Raw genomic sequence first — 14,259 nt, forward strand, 5'->3', positions numbered from 1 at the left:
CACATATGAGCGATCTCATATGGTATTTTTCTTTTTTTTTAATTTATCCCTGTATATTTTATTTTGATTAATGTTATTATAAAAGGTGCTGTAATTGTTTTCATTGTGTTAAAATACATATAACATAAACTATCCCATTTTAGCCATTTATTATAAATGTACAATTCAGTTGCATTAAGTACATTCACAATGTTGTGCAACAATCACCAATATTCATTTCCAGAACTTCATCATCTCAAAATGAAACTCTGAACCCATTAAACAATAACCCTCCATTCCTCACTCCCCCAGCCTCTGATATTTTCTATTAATCTTTGTGACCACATGAATTTGTCTATTTTAAGGTACCTCATGTAATTAGAATCATACAATATTTGTACTTTTGTGTATGGCTTATTTCATTTAGCATAATGTTTCCAAGGTTCATCCATGTTGTAGCATATATAAAAACTTCTTTATTTTTATGGCTGAAAAATACACACACACACACACACACACATATATATATTACATTTTGTTTATTTGTTAATTTGTTGGTGAACATTTGGAAGGTTTCCAACTTTGACTATTGTGAATAATGTTGCTATGAAATTTGATGTACAAGTATTCTTTTGACTCTCTGCTTTCAGTTTTTTTAGTATACATACCTAGTATTAGAATTACTGGATCACATGATAATTCTAGGTGTACTTTTTTGCAGAAAGACCAATCTGTTTTCCATGGTGGCTGTAAAATTTTACATTCCCAACAGCAATGCACAAAGGTTACAGTTTCTCCAAATTCTCACTAAAACCTATTTTTCATTTTTTTAACATTTTTATTGATTTAGAATCATTTTACAATGTTGTATCAAATTCCAGTGTAGAGCACAATTTTTCAGTTATACATGAACATACATATACTCATTGTCACATTTTTTTCTCCATGAGCTACTGTAAGATCTTGTGTATATTTCCCTGTGCTATACAGTATAGTCTTGTTTATCTATTCTACAATTTTGAAATCCCAGTCTATCCCTTCCCACCCCCAACCCCCTTGGCAACCACAAATTTGTATTCTATGTCTGTGAGTCTGTTTCTGCTTTGTATTTATGCTTTGTTTGTGGTTTTTTTTTTTTAGATTCCATATGAGTGATTGCATATGGTATTTTTCTTTCTCTTTCTGGCTTACTTCACTTAGAATGACATTCTCCAGGAGCATCCATGTTGCTGCAAATGGCATTATGTTGTCAGTTTTTATGGCTGAAAAGTATTCCATTGTATAAATATATACCACATATTCTTTATCCAGTCATCCGTTGATCGGCATTTAGGCTGTTTCCATCTCTTGGCTATTGTACATAGTGCTGCTATGAACATTGGGGTGCAGGTGTCTTTTTGAAGTAGGGTTCCTTCTGGATATATGCCAAGGAATGGGATTACTGAATCATATATTAAGTCTATTCCTAGTATTTTGAGGAATCTCCATACTGTTTTCCACAGTGGCTGCACCAAACTGCATTCCCACCAACAGTGTAGAAGGATTCCCTTTTCTCCACAGCCTCTCCAGCATTTGTCATTTGTGGACTTTTGAATGATGGCCATTCTGACTGGTGTGAGGTGATAACTCATTGTAGTAGTACAGATTAGTTTTAACAGGGGTGTAGGTAAGGGAAATTGTAAGGGAATGAGGGGTGAGGTTATTTAGTTTTAGTATTTTAAAGGAAGAGAGTTGCTTTCTTTCCAGACACAGATTAACTCTTTGCATAGTGGGTTTTATATTCGGAGTAAATACCTTGCTCTAACTCAGACATCTAAATGCATAATAAAAGGAAGCTGACAACCATACTGTTCACTCTTTTCATTCAAGTTTTGAGATGTTTGTTGTTCAAGTCAATGGGGGTCTCCAGCTCATGGTGGCAGCTATTATGTCCATAATATGCTCTAAAAGTTTTACTGTAAATAATTGCTAGTGAATCTCCCAATGAACAAACATAAATTCTTTATCCCTGCAAAACTTTGCAATGTTGGTTATATATTTCATAACAATCTGACATTAACACTTACATGTATTAATTGTGATCTGCTTATGTTAAACTTTTTAGGACATTTTTCAATATATTCAAGTAAATCATTTCCTCATATGCTTATAATGGGCAGCAAGTCAAAAAGTACTTCATTCACATCAAAATTCTCATTGAAATTATGAAAACATACACATAACTTTTTTTTAATACCTGTGGTCTCATAAGAGACAAAATAAGATGCCACAAGAAATTTAACTTTTCCACATATGTCCTATATATGGTCTCAGTCATTTCTTCAACTCACTGGCAAAAATAATTCTGGTTCAATGTATAATTCCTGCTGCAATTAAAGACATTTCAATCAATTTGATATGTATAAAATATCTTGATGCCTGCAAAGGTTTGTTGCTTAATACTTAACTGTGTTTCCCAGCAGCAACACTTAGTGTATACATTCAAACACAAAACCTGTTGAACTTTCAATCTGTTTTTTTAATTAAGATTTTAATTATACATCTTTTTAATATATCAATTATAGTTCTTTATATATAATGAGTTGTATAACACTGATATCTGAAGTTTTATTTTTTCAACAAAGGTATACTTTGTATGCATAGTAATGGTGTAGAAATTCTTAATTTTTATTAGGAAATGCAAACTTTCCATCTTTTTTGAAACACAGTCCTCTCAGTCTATTTTTTTACTTATTTAAAAAAATTTATAGTTGTGGGTATAAGAACTATGTCACTTTCCTCTTAATTCAAGTGGGAGCTCTTAATTCTGCCACATAAACATCTACATAATGGGGAAAAGACAGTCTCTTCAATAAGTGGTGCTGCAAAAACTGGACAGCTACGTGTAAAGAATGAAATTAGAACATTTTCTCATACCATCTACAAAAAAAACCTCAAAATGGATTAAAGTCCTAAATGTATGACCAAAAACCATAAAACTCCTAGGAAAAAAGCATAGGCAGAACACTCTTTCACATAAGTCTTAGCAGTGTATTTTTGGGTCGTCTCTTTAAGCAAAGGAAATAAAAGCAAAAATAAACAAATGGGACCCAATCAAACTTTTAAAAGCTTTTGTACAGCAAAGGAAACTGTCGACAGATCTTTGGTTTTGGTGTCATAGTAATACTGATCTGACTAAATTTTATCTACTCTTCTATGTTTTGCAAAACTTTGTAAATACTTAGTATTTATTCTTCTTTAAATGTTTGGTAAAATTCAGTGGTGAAACCATCTGGGTGGGGGTTTTTCTTTGTGGGATGTTACAAAATTATGAATTAAGTCTCATGTTATAAGACAAATAAAAAAATTCTATTTTTTCCTCAGTCACTTTCAGTATTTTGTGTGTTACTAGTAATTTTTTCATTTCATCTAGACTATCTAATTTTTTAACATATTATTTCCTGCTCATAGTATTCCTGTATAATCCTATCTACTTCTATAAGGTCTTTAGTGATGTTCTGTCTTTAGTAATTTGATTATTCTCTTGCTTTATGTATGTGTGTGTGTATGTGTGTGTTTTGTGCCACCCCCAACATTGGTCAATCTAGCTAAAGATTTATCAGTTTTGTCGATCTTTTCAAAGAATGAACTTTTAGATTATTTGATTTTCTTTTTTTTTCTATTTTCTTTTTCATTTAATTTCACTCTAATATCTATTATTTTCTTCCTTCTGCTTGTTTTGGGTTTAATTTGCTCTTTCTAGTTCCTTAAAGTAGAAGGCCAGGTGATTGGTTTTAGATCTTCTTTCTAATACAGTTATAAATTTCCCTCTGAACACTGCTCTAAGTTATTTTTACATGATGCATAATTTTCATTAATTTCAAAATATTTTCTAATTTCCCTTGTGATTTCTTCTTTGACTCATTTAGGAGTGTGTTAATTTCAACATATTTGTGAATTTCCCAAATTCCCTTCTGTTATTGATTTCTAATTTCATTCAATTGAGGTTAGATAACACACTTTGTATGGTTTCAATGCTTTTAAACTGATTCTGTTGTGTTTTATGGCCTAACATGTAGTCTACCCCAGAAAATGTTCCATGTGCACTTGAGAATAATGTATGTTCTGATGTTGTTTGATAGAGTGTAGCATAAATATTTCTTAGATCTAGTTGGTTTGCAGTGTTGTTCAAGTCTTCTATTTCTATGCTGACGTTTTGTCTGGTTGTTCTATTCGAAGTGGAATATTGAAATATTCAGCTTTTATTATTGAATTGTCTATTTCTCCTTTCAATTCTTGTCAGTTTTGTTCCATATATTTTGGGGTTCTATGGGGTGCATATATCTTTATAATTGTTATATCTTCCTGATGGATTGACTCTTTTATCATTACAAAATCTTCAAGGCTTCTACAGAGTCAGGGTGAAGAGGATGGGAACAGGGCTCTCTGGTCTTCCTGAGAATCAGCCATTTTTCTTGAATAACACTCCTTAGATTGTTGTGAATCTTTGGTTAGAGTTTGGAGAAAGTTCATTCTGACAAGTTTTGAAAATGTTCTCATCGCTTTTATGGAAGAGTAGATTTTCAGAAGCTCCCACTTCACCATTCCAAAATTGCTTCCTTATAAGAGATTCTTTAAGGTTAATTTTAACTGCCCACTTAAGAATTTAAGAATTTAAATCATTCTCTCCTTCTTAATGTACTTTATTTGGCTTCCAGGACAATATATTCCCTTAAGTTTCCTCATACTTCACTTGTCCTCTCCTTCATATTTACTGAATTATTCTCTTCTCTTTATTTAGCTTCTGAATGCTATAGTGACCCAAGAAATAGTCCTTGATATTCTTACTACCTGCAGTCATTTTCTTAGTGATCTCCTCCAGTCTTATGGCTTTAAATACCACCCATATGATGACATCTGAATTAAATCTCCAATTGAGATATCTTTTCTGAACACCAGACTTACATTCCATATAATCAGCACCCAGAAGCACTAGTTGTGTCCCTTATCGAGCAGAACCCCACCAACGTGGGGATAACCACTATCCTGACTATATTTTCTATATGGAAATTCTTTCCTGGCATTTACTGGGAAATTTATATTTTTATGAATATTAAATACTAAGAAAAATAGTTGAGAAATCAGCAAAATGGAAAAGGTATTATAATTCTATAAGAATTAAAGCTTAACAATAGACATAAAACATTACTGACTTAAAGAAATCTACTAATGTCAAGTCAAAAGCAAGAACAGGAAATGCTGTTACATTGAGTCAAAAGTGTTGAAATTCAAAGTATCACCATAGGAGTACATGTTGATCTGATCAGTTGATTTTCCTTATTATAAGTGTATGTTTGTAGCCCTGTAAGCTGCTAATGGCGAGTCATTCTTGCAAATTATATATTAAGTCTATATGCATAGTATACAACATACAAACCCTCTGAGAGTCCTTTCAAGATATAACGAGTCTGAAAAGCAAAATAAACCTTTAAACTGGCAATTTTGACATTTGATTTTGTGTAATTCTGTTTACCTTGCTAAGAGAGCCAGATGTTTTTATTCAAATACCAACCAATAAGATTTGCTGGTGTCTTTCCAGTGCTTGAGTATCTTCTATAGTAGTGTTACTGGCATTTGCTAATACTTCTAAACTTGTTATTTCTTATTTATTAAAAAAGTTGGATATCCATAATAATGGGTAAAGAGCATGGAGATTTGAAGTATTTTATGAATAACATTTAATTTATAAAATTCCTGGGAATTCCAACTGTTATTCCTGATTTCCATAGTTTAATATGTTAGGAATTTGGAAATGCTACCAACAGCAATGACATAAAATGTTAAAGACTTCTAACACCATAGATTATTGTTACCTTTTTTGTATATGATATAAATGGAATCATGCAGTATGTACATGTATGTGTCTGGCTTTTGCTCAGCACTAAATCTGTGACTTCATCTAGATTGAGTTGTTGAGTATAATATACCTGTCATTGTTCTATAATATTCCATTCTATGAATATGTCACAGATTTTTAATCCACTTTGATGGACATTAGGTCAGTTTTGAGTCTACTAAAATTAGCTCTGCTGTGAACATTCTTTTTTTTTAACATTTTTTATTGATTTATAATCATTTTACAATGTTGTGTCAAATTCCAGTGTTCAGCACAATTTTTCAGTCATTCATGGACATATACACACTCATTGTCAAATTTTTTCTCTCTGAGTTATCATAACATTTTGTGTATATTTCCCTGTGCTATACAGTGTAATCTTGTTTATCTATTCTACAATTTTGAAATCCCAGTCTATCCCTTCCCACCTTCCACTCAATAAGAAAAAAATAAACAACCCAATCCAAAAATGGGCAGAAGACCTAAACAAGCAATTCTCCAAGGAAGACATACAAATGATCAAAAAGCACATGAAAAAATGCTCAATATCACTAATTATCAGAGAAATGCAAATCTGAACATTCTTTATATGCCATTTGATAGACATAAATACTGATTTATGTTTGGAAATATACTCAGTACTAGAGATACTAGACTGTATGATATGTGTTATGTTCAGCAATAGTAGATACCACCCACCAAGCAATTTCCCAAAACCTTTGTACAAATTTACATTTCTATCAGCAGTGCATGAGTGTGCAATTGTGCTCCACATCCTCACCAACATTTGGTATTTGTCTTTTTCACTTTAATCATTCTAGTGGGTGTGGAATGATATTCTCTGGATTTTAATTTGCATTTCCCTGCTGACTAATGTAACTGATCACTTTATGTGTGTGTGTGTGATTGGGAAACCTTGTTTTATAAGGTGACTGTTCAATACTTTGTCTTTTTTTTTTTTCTAATGAGGTTTCTGACTACTACTTACAGACATGTAGGGGATATTAATAACTATGGATTTGAGTCATTTGTCATGTATATGCAATGCAAATATTTTCCCACCCTGTGGCTTGCCTTTTCATCATTCTTTTGATAAGGAGAATTTCTTAGTTTTTAACATATTCCAAGTTATCCTCTTTTACCTTTGTGGTTAGCGCTATTCTATGTCCTATTTAAGTAATCTCTATCCCTTCCAATATCATACAAATATTCTTCTTTGTTTTTCTCTAAAAGCTTTATTGTTTTATATTTCACATTTCAAATTTAGATTAGTAATCAATCTGGAATTTAGTTTTGTGTGTGAGAGAGATAAATCTCTCTTTCTGTGTGTGTGTGTGTGTGCGCACATGTGTGTTTGTGTACTTTCTGTTGTTCCATTAGTCTATTTTTCTATCTTTGCAACAATAATACCTATCACTTTAAAATATACCAAAGCTTTAAAACTTTAAAATAGGTCTTGATATCTCGTATTGGATTTGATTTTATTGTAAACTCTCCAGCTTCATTTTTCTTCTTCAAGATGTCTTAGCCATTTTTGGCACTTTTATATTTCTATATAAACTTAAGAATCAGTGTTGTTTTCTTTGTATTTGTCCTGCTTGGTGTTTACCAACTTCTTGAAACTTTGGATTGATAACTTTCATTAGTTTTAAAGATGATTAGCTTTTATCCACTTAATTATTGTTTTTGCTCCTTTCTCTTCCTGTTTTTCTTCTACAAAATTTCATATCACAATATATTTTACTGTGTCCTATGTGTTTCTTTACTCTTTTATGTATTTTTGTCTCCCTATACTTCAGTTTTGCCATTTTCTATTTACCCATTTTTAAGATCTCTAATCCTGTCTTTTACTGATTAAATCCACCCATTCAGTTATGAATTTTGTATATTGTACTTTTCCATAACTAATTTATTCTTCTTTACATAGTCCAACTTTCTGTTGAAATTCTCTTTTATCTATTTTATTCATCTTTCCCTCTTTTTTCTTGAACATATTAACAATTTCTTGAACATAATTTTTAAATCCTTATCTACAAACTCTAATATCGGAATCACCTGTATGTCTATTCTCATATTTTAGCTTTTAGCTTTGGATCTTGGCTTAGGTCATATGATCCTGCCTATTGGTATACCTAGTGATTTTTTTTATTGCATTCCAGACATTGTATAATAAAAATGTAGAGTTTTCAGATGATGTTGACTTCCACCATAGAGGCTTCATTTTTTCCCTTTGCAAGGCAGATAGTGTGGAAGAATTATCACCTTAATTATGTAAAACACTGAGCTATGTTATAGTTTGGTTAAACCTGGTCTGTCTCTGCTGTTCCCTTGTAACCAGGAAATATCTTCTCCTGGGTTTTAAACTGATAGCTAGCATGTCTTCTTGTTTTTTTTTTTTTTTTTTTTTTTTATAGCATTGGGAGACTACAGGAAAGCCAGCTCTACTTTTCAAGGTTTTTTTCATATTAGTTTTTAGCTTTATACTTTGTGCAAATTCAAAGTTCAGCAATTGTATTGAGAGGGGTATCAGTCAAGAGGTTGAAATCTTTTAGATCTCTATTTTGAACACTTTAGCTCTGTGTGACCATAAAAACTATTACTTTTTTTCCCTATCATCCAGCAGTGGCCCTATGCCCACCAAAAGTGAAGAAGCTACAGGTCACAAATTCATCTATGAGAGGTTCTATCCTTTCTCCAGAATTTTAGTCTCTTCAATCCTGTTGTTCTACAGTTCTAGGTTTCCTAATTGTTCATGAATGGAGCATTGTTCATCCACAAACAACTCTATTCTACCCTGAATGGAAGTAATATTCATCTAATTTGATAGTAAATCCATTAGGACAGAAATCTACAAATCACACTTGAGTTCCGTCTTTTTTCTAATGTTCCACCTCTAATTCATTGGAAGATCCTTGGGGAACATCCTTCACAATATACCCAGAATCAAGATTTTTCTCACCACTTATGCCACTATCACTCTGATCTGAGCCATTATCATCTCTCATTTGAAATATTGCAATAACCTCTTAACTGGACTCCCTGTTTCTATCTTTCTCATACTTATATTATTAACAGAGTAGCCATTATGATTCTTTAAAAACATAAATCAGATAATATATTTTGTGCATAATATTCTAATCACTCCCCATTTTCCCTCAGAATAAAATTCAAAGCCCTTTGTCCTTCAAGACTCTAGATGACCTGGGCCCCTCTTTGATCTCATCCTCTTCTAGTGTTTCTTCCTTATTTGTTCTGTTCAGCCATACTGGTACTTTGATATTCCTTGAACAAGCCAGATACTTTTCTGACTCAGGGTCTTGTCCCTGGCTATTTCCTCTACCTGTAACACAATTTCCTCAAATATCTGCCTTGTTAAATCTTAGTAAAATTCTTAAAATTTCTTCTCAAATGTCACTTTTTCAGAGAAGCCTATGCTGATTACTGTATTTTAAATTTCAGTGGCAACACCTATCCTCCACCTAAACATGACCACCCACCCCTTATTCTGCAGTATTTTTATGTCTTCTCATGGTGCTTCTCATTTTACAATGTACTTTATACTTTTTAATCTAATGTTTATTTTCTCTTTTGCCATCACTCTCCTCTCTAGTGTAAGCTCCACAAGGGCAGTGTATTTGTTTTATTCATGGATGCATTCCAAGCTCCTAGAATAAAGCCTGGCACACGGGAGCCAATCTGTAAATATTTGACAATAATTGAAAAAATATGTCACACATAATTATCTGGGTGTTTTCAAATGTACTTTCTACTTCAAAGTACAGAGCTAAGTCTAATTTAGACATGATCAATACAGACTTTGATCTATTGCTCTGATGACTCCCAAATGAAACTTATTCTGAAATTCTTGGTCAGAAACTCACTCAAATTTTATTCAATTTTGATTTTTCTAATTCATTTGAAAATGGGCTATGTATATACTCACTTCTCTGCCAGATTTACAGCTACTGGCAAAGGCAATATTATCTAAAAATGAGAAAATCGCCAGAGTCTCTTCCTGCCTACAGCTTACTGTAGAGAATTAGATAGAACTATGTGAGGAGGCAGGTAGAATAGGCATTTCAAAAATACAAACACATTATTTTTGAGGGATCTTGCCTTTAGGAAGCTGCTACTGTACTCTGTATTACCTCTGTCTTAGTTTGTCTTCTGGACAATTGAGGAAACAGATGTTAATATTTCAATCTAATGACAGAGAAATTAGTCTAAGATGATGAAATAAGGTTTGTCGTCTGGAAAGAAAATTCTATTAAAAGCTAAGTCTCCTCCTTCTGATCAGTTAGTACTACCCCAACCCACTCCCCTTCCCCACTCCCATACCAGCCTGGATTAAAGGCCTCAGCTTTATAAACTACCAGGGGACAGAATAGGAAATATTTCATTTCATCTGGAAGAAGATTAGGCAAACAGAAAGTGAGAAAATACATACAGCTTCCAAACTTCAGTGGACAGGCATGCACATCCATAGGAAAATCTTCCAAATGCATGGGGCACTCAGCATGAATTGTTAACCTAAAAGAAAGACCAGAACATGAAATTAACCTAAAATGAATGATATTAAACATGGAGCTGAGTTCCTGTTCACCAGCAAGAATAACAGGGTTTTGTGTGTTTAGGTTCATTAAGATCCAAATCTTTATGAACAGAAGGGATGGATTAAGTGAATTAGATGGTCTCTCAAAGCAGCATTCAGCATTCAGATTTTTAGATCATATATGAATCCTACCTTACCACCTTTAGGAAAATAAATATCATTTATCTGCCCTAGCTGAGCTCCCTTAGCTCCCTTCCCACTAAAGAAGTCTGAGAACACCAGGTCCTGACTCATTTGCTCCTGATAGCCATTTAATTATTTCTCCAGTAATTCTCTTCAGCAGGCTATCATGTGAGTTAACCAATTTAAAGACTGCACTGAAGAGGAGAGATGTGTAGAAAGAATATCTTTAACCTGATAATAAACAGGCACAAAAGATGGCTTTGCTGCTTACAGCAACTGCTATAGCTTTGTTGAGGGAGATGGCTCTTGGAGAACACATACATAGACTTACACACACACACACACACACACACACACACACACACACACACACACGCAGAGAGAGAGAGCAGATGGCCAGAAAATAATTACAAAGTTTATGGCAGACATAACCTCAGAGGTCAGTCTGAAGAGCTCACGCTCTCTTAGTAGGGACAAGATGTAGGAGAGACTGTTCATGGTTCCTCAGTAGAAACCTGGATGGGGTATGACTTGCCATGCCCACACACTCATTCTCTTGTATTAGTCTGTCTAAATAATCTATTCCAAGGTTTCCCCCTTGATTTTCTTCAAATTTTTTGAGCCTCAACTTTCCCTTGCCTGGAAAGTAACTTGTTATGTGGAAATGGGACTCACACAGCAAAAATTCAGAATTCTTTGGCACCTAACTTTGATGAGCTATTTCTAGCTAACCTGTATACCTCCTGATTATACTAGATTCAATCCCTTCCATGTTCTTGGAGTTCTGGGTGTCCAACTGGCAAGCATCTCCAATCCTGGCTAAATGTTAAACCTGATAAATGTGATCAGAGTACCAGTAGTAGATATTGCTCAAAGCAGGCTGACTAAAGTGAACATGCTTAGGTGTTTATTAGCAAAAACCCTAGGCTGGAAGGCAGAAACCAAGTGTGTGTCCTTTAGCAAATATTTACCCAACTCTTATTTTTAGTTTCCTTATCTAAATAGTAAGAGGTTGGAACTAGATGGCAAGTGTCCTTCCAGCTCTAACTAATCCCTTGGATATTTACTAAACTTCCCACGAGTCTTGGACAAAAAGCTTAATTCTCAGATCAGTCTGCAATATCCTACTAAGCTACCATTTATTCTAAGGTATAAATAGGGGGGTTCATGACTCAAAGAATCTAATACAAGATAAATGTCTTTCACTAAGAAACCTGCTCCTTGTGTTGGATACTTAAAAGATTTCATGAGGGTTTAATAAAGAAAATTATGTTCCTTCTCTCCACTTATATTAGTATTCCAAAATACTTCCTCTTATGAGTAATGCCAAGGGGAAGTTATGTCTACCCAGCAGTCCTGGGGATACAGCAAATAAAATCACAGCAAACATATTATCAAAGCAAGATGCAAAAGGTACTGATTTCTGATTAGAAACAGAGCTGATTTATAACAACTTTCCTATATTCCTTCCCATCCAATTCTTGCCCATCCCACCTAAGCACAAAGCAGTGATGAGAAAGCAGATGTTGGTGGGAGTGGGGTACTTCACAAGCCAAATTATGTGTGCACCTTTCATTGGTTCTTAAACACATCCTAATGCTCTCTGAACTCCTGTGTCATTCTGTCTTCCCTTCTTGCCTTCCCTCCACCTTGCTACAACTTTAAAGACCCCCTTAATTTTTTTTATGCAGCAGAAAGCATTCTGACTACACTCAGGCTAATATACTCATTACAACAATCTATGCCATTAAACATATCCTCTTCAAAAGTTTCCTCTCACCCTCTTTTATTATTATTGTTTTATTATTATTATTTTTAGTGACAAAAACACTTAACATAAGATCTGCTCAGTTAGCAAATTTTAAGTATTCAATACAGTATTGTTAATTGGCAAAGGACCTGAATAGACATTACTCCAAAGAAGATATACAAATGGGCACACTATATGAAAAGGTGCTCAGCATCACTACTCATCAGGGAAATGCAGATCAAAACCACAATGAATATAACCTCACACCTATTAGGGTAACTATTATCAAAAAGATTAGAGATAAGTGTTGGTGAGGATATGGAGAAAAGGGAACCCTTGTGCACTGCTGGTGAGAATGTAAACTGGTGTAATCCCTATAGAAAATAGTATGAAGGCTCCTCAAAACTTAAAAGTAGAACTACCATAGATCTGGCAATCGCACATCTCAGTATATATATTCAAAGGAATTGAAATCAGTACCTCAAGGAGATACCTACACTCCCATGTTTATTGCAAAGTCATTCACAATAGCCAAGAAATGGAAGCAACCAACATATCTATCAACAGATGAATGGATAAGAAAATGTGTATATGTACAATGGAATATTATTCAACCTTAAAAAAGAAGGAAATCCTGCCATTTGCAACAACATCAATGAACCTGGAGGACATTATGCTAAGTGAAAAAGCCAGAGAAAGACAAATACTGTATGATCTCACTTATATGTGGACTCTCAAATACTCACACTCATAGAAGCAGAGAATAGAATAGTGGTTGCCAGGAGCTGGAGTGGATGGGAAGTTATTAGTGAAAGGGTGCTAAGATTTGGTTATACAAGATGAATGAGTCATAGAGATCTATTGTGCAGCATGTAGTCTTCAGTTGACTTTTCAAAAAAGGTCAGAGACCCCTCCAGATGTGACAATCAGATCATAGGGCTTCAGTCCCAGCCAGGTATTGACTTTTTTGATTCTTATGCAAAGACCAGACAGGAAGTAAAAGGTAATGAAAGATACAGGTAGAAATACAGATGGGAAGGAGGCCCTTTTCATCCCTGTGCACATGCACACACATACACACACCTTCATTGCCTTCATTTCACTGTTTTGCAGAAAGTATTGGGGAGGGATTGCAATTTTCAATAGGATGTTCAGGGAATATCTTACTGGGTAGGTGACATTTAAGCAATGACCTGAAGATAATGAGAGTGAGCCTTATGAACACCCGGAGAAAGAACATTCAAAGTAGAGGGAGTAGCAAATGCAAAGGTCCTGAGTTAGAAGTATGTCCAATATGTTAAAAAATAGCAACTAGGTCACTATGGCTGTAGTGAAGAGACCAAAGGGGAAGATTAATAGAAGATGACTTCAAAGAGGAAATTGTGGGGAATGGGCTAGATAGTGTAAGGCCTTCATGGATATTTTGGCTTTCACTCTAAATGAAATATAGAGGTATTACATGATTTTGAGTAGAATGGTGACTTGATTTGACTAACATTTTCTGATTATTCTGGCAGCTGTATGCACAATAAGTTGAAGGAGGGTAAGGGCAAAAGCAGAGAGATGAAATCCAGTATCATTCATGATCCAAAACTCTAAAAAACATAGGAATAGAAGGGAACATTCTCAAATGATAAAGGTTATTTATAAAAAAGAAAATCCACATCTAGCATCATACTTGATAATGAAAGATTTTTCCCCCTAAGGTCATGAACAAGACAAGGATGTCCACTCTCTCTTATTCAGCAGATTTTAACTTTAAAATTGTCCAGATTTTAACCAGTGCAAGAAGGAAAGTAAGGGGTGAGGGAGTTTCCTTATCGGAGTGACTGAAAGGTTCTGAAGTTAGATATTGCTGATGGCTGCACAACTGTGAATATATTAAAAACCATTTAGTTGTACACTTTAAAAGGGTGAATT

General features: G+C 34.0%; 1 protein-coding gene across 1 annotated transcript in view; it reads right to left on the bottom strand.

Annotated features, from left to right (window-relative positions):
• GABRA3 (gamma-aminobutyric acid type A receptor subunit alpha3) overlaps window positions 1-14,259 on the bottom strand; it is a 237,812-nt gene that overhangs the window by 37,629 nt on the left and 185,924 nt on the right. The window contains exon 6 of the mRNA XM_010956353.3: window positions 10,302-10,384. Within this exon, the coding sequence (XP_010954655.1) occupies window positions 10,302-10,384 (83 nt within the window). The remainder of the gene's footprint in view (window positions 1-10,301; window positions 10,385-14,259) is intronic.

Source organism: Camelus bactrianus, chromosome X (assembly GCF_048773025.1).
Source record: "Camelus bactrianus isolate YW-2024 breed Bactrian camel chromosome X, ASM4877302v1, whole genome shotgun sequence".
Classification (NCBI taxonomy): domain Eukaryota; kingdom Metazoa; phylum Chordata; class Mammalia; order Artiodactyla; family Camelidae; genus Camelus; species Camelus bactrianus.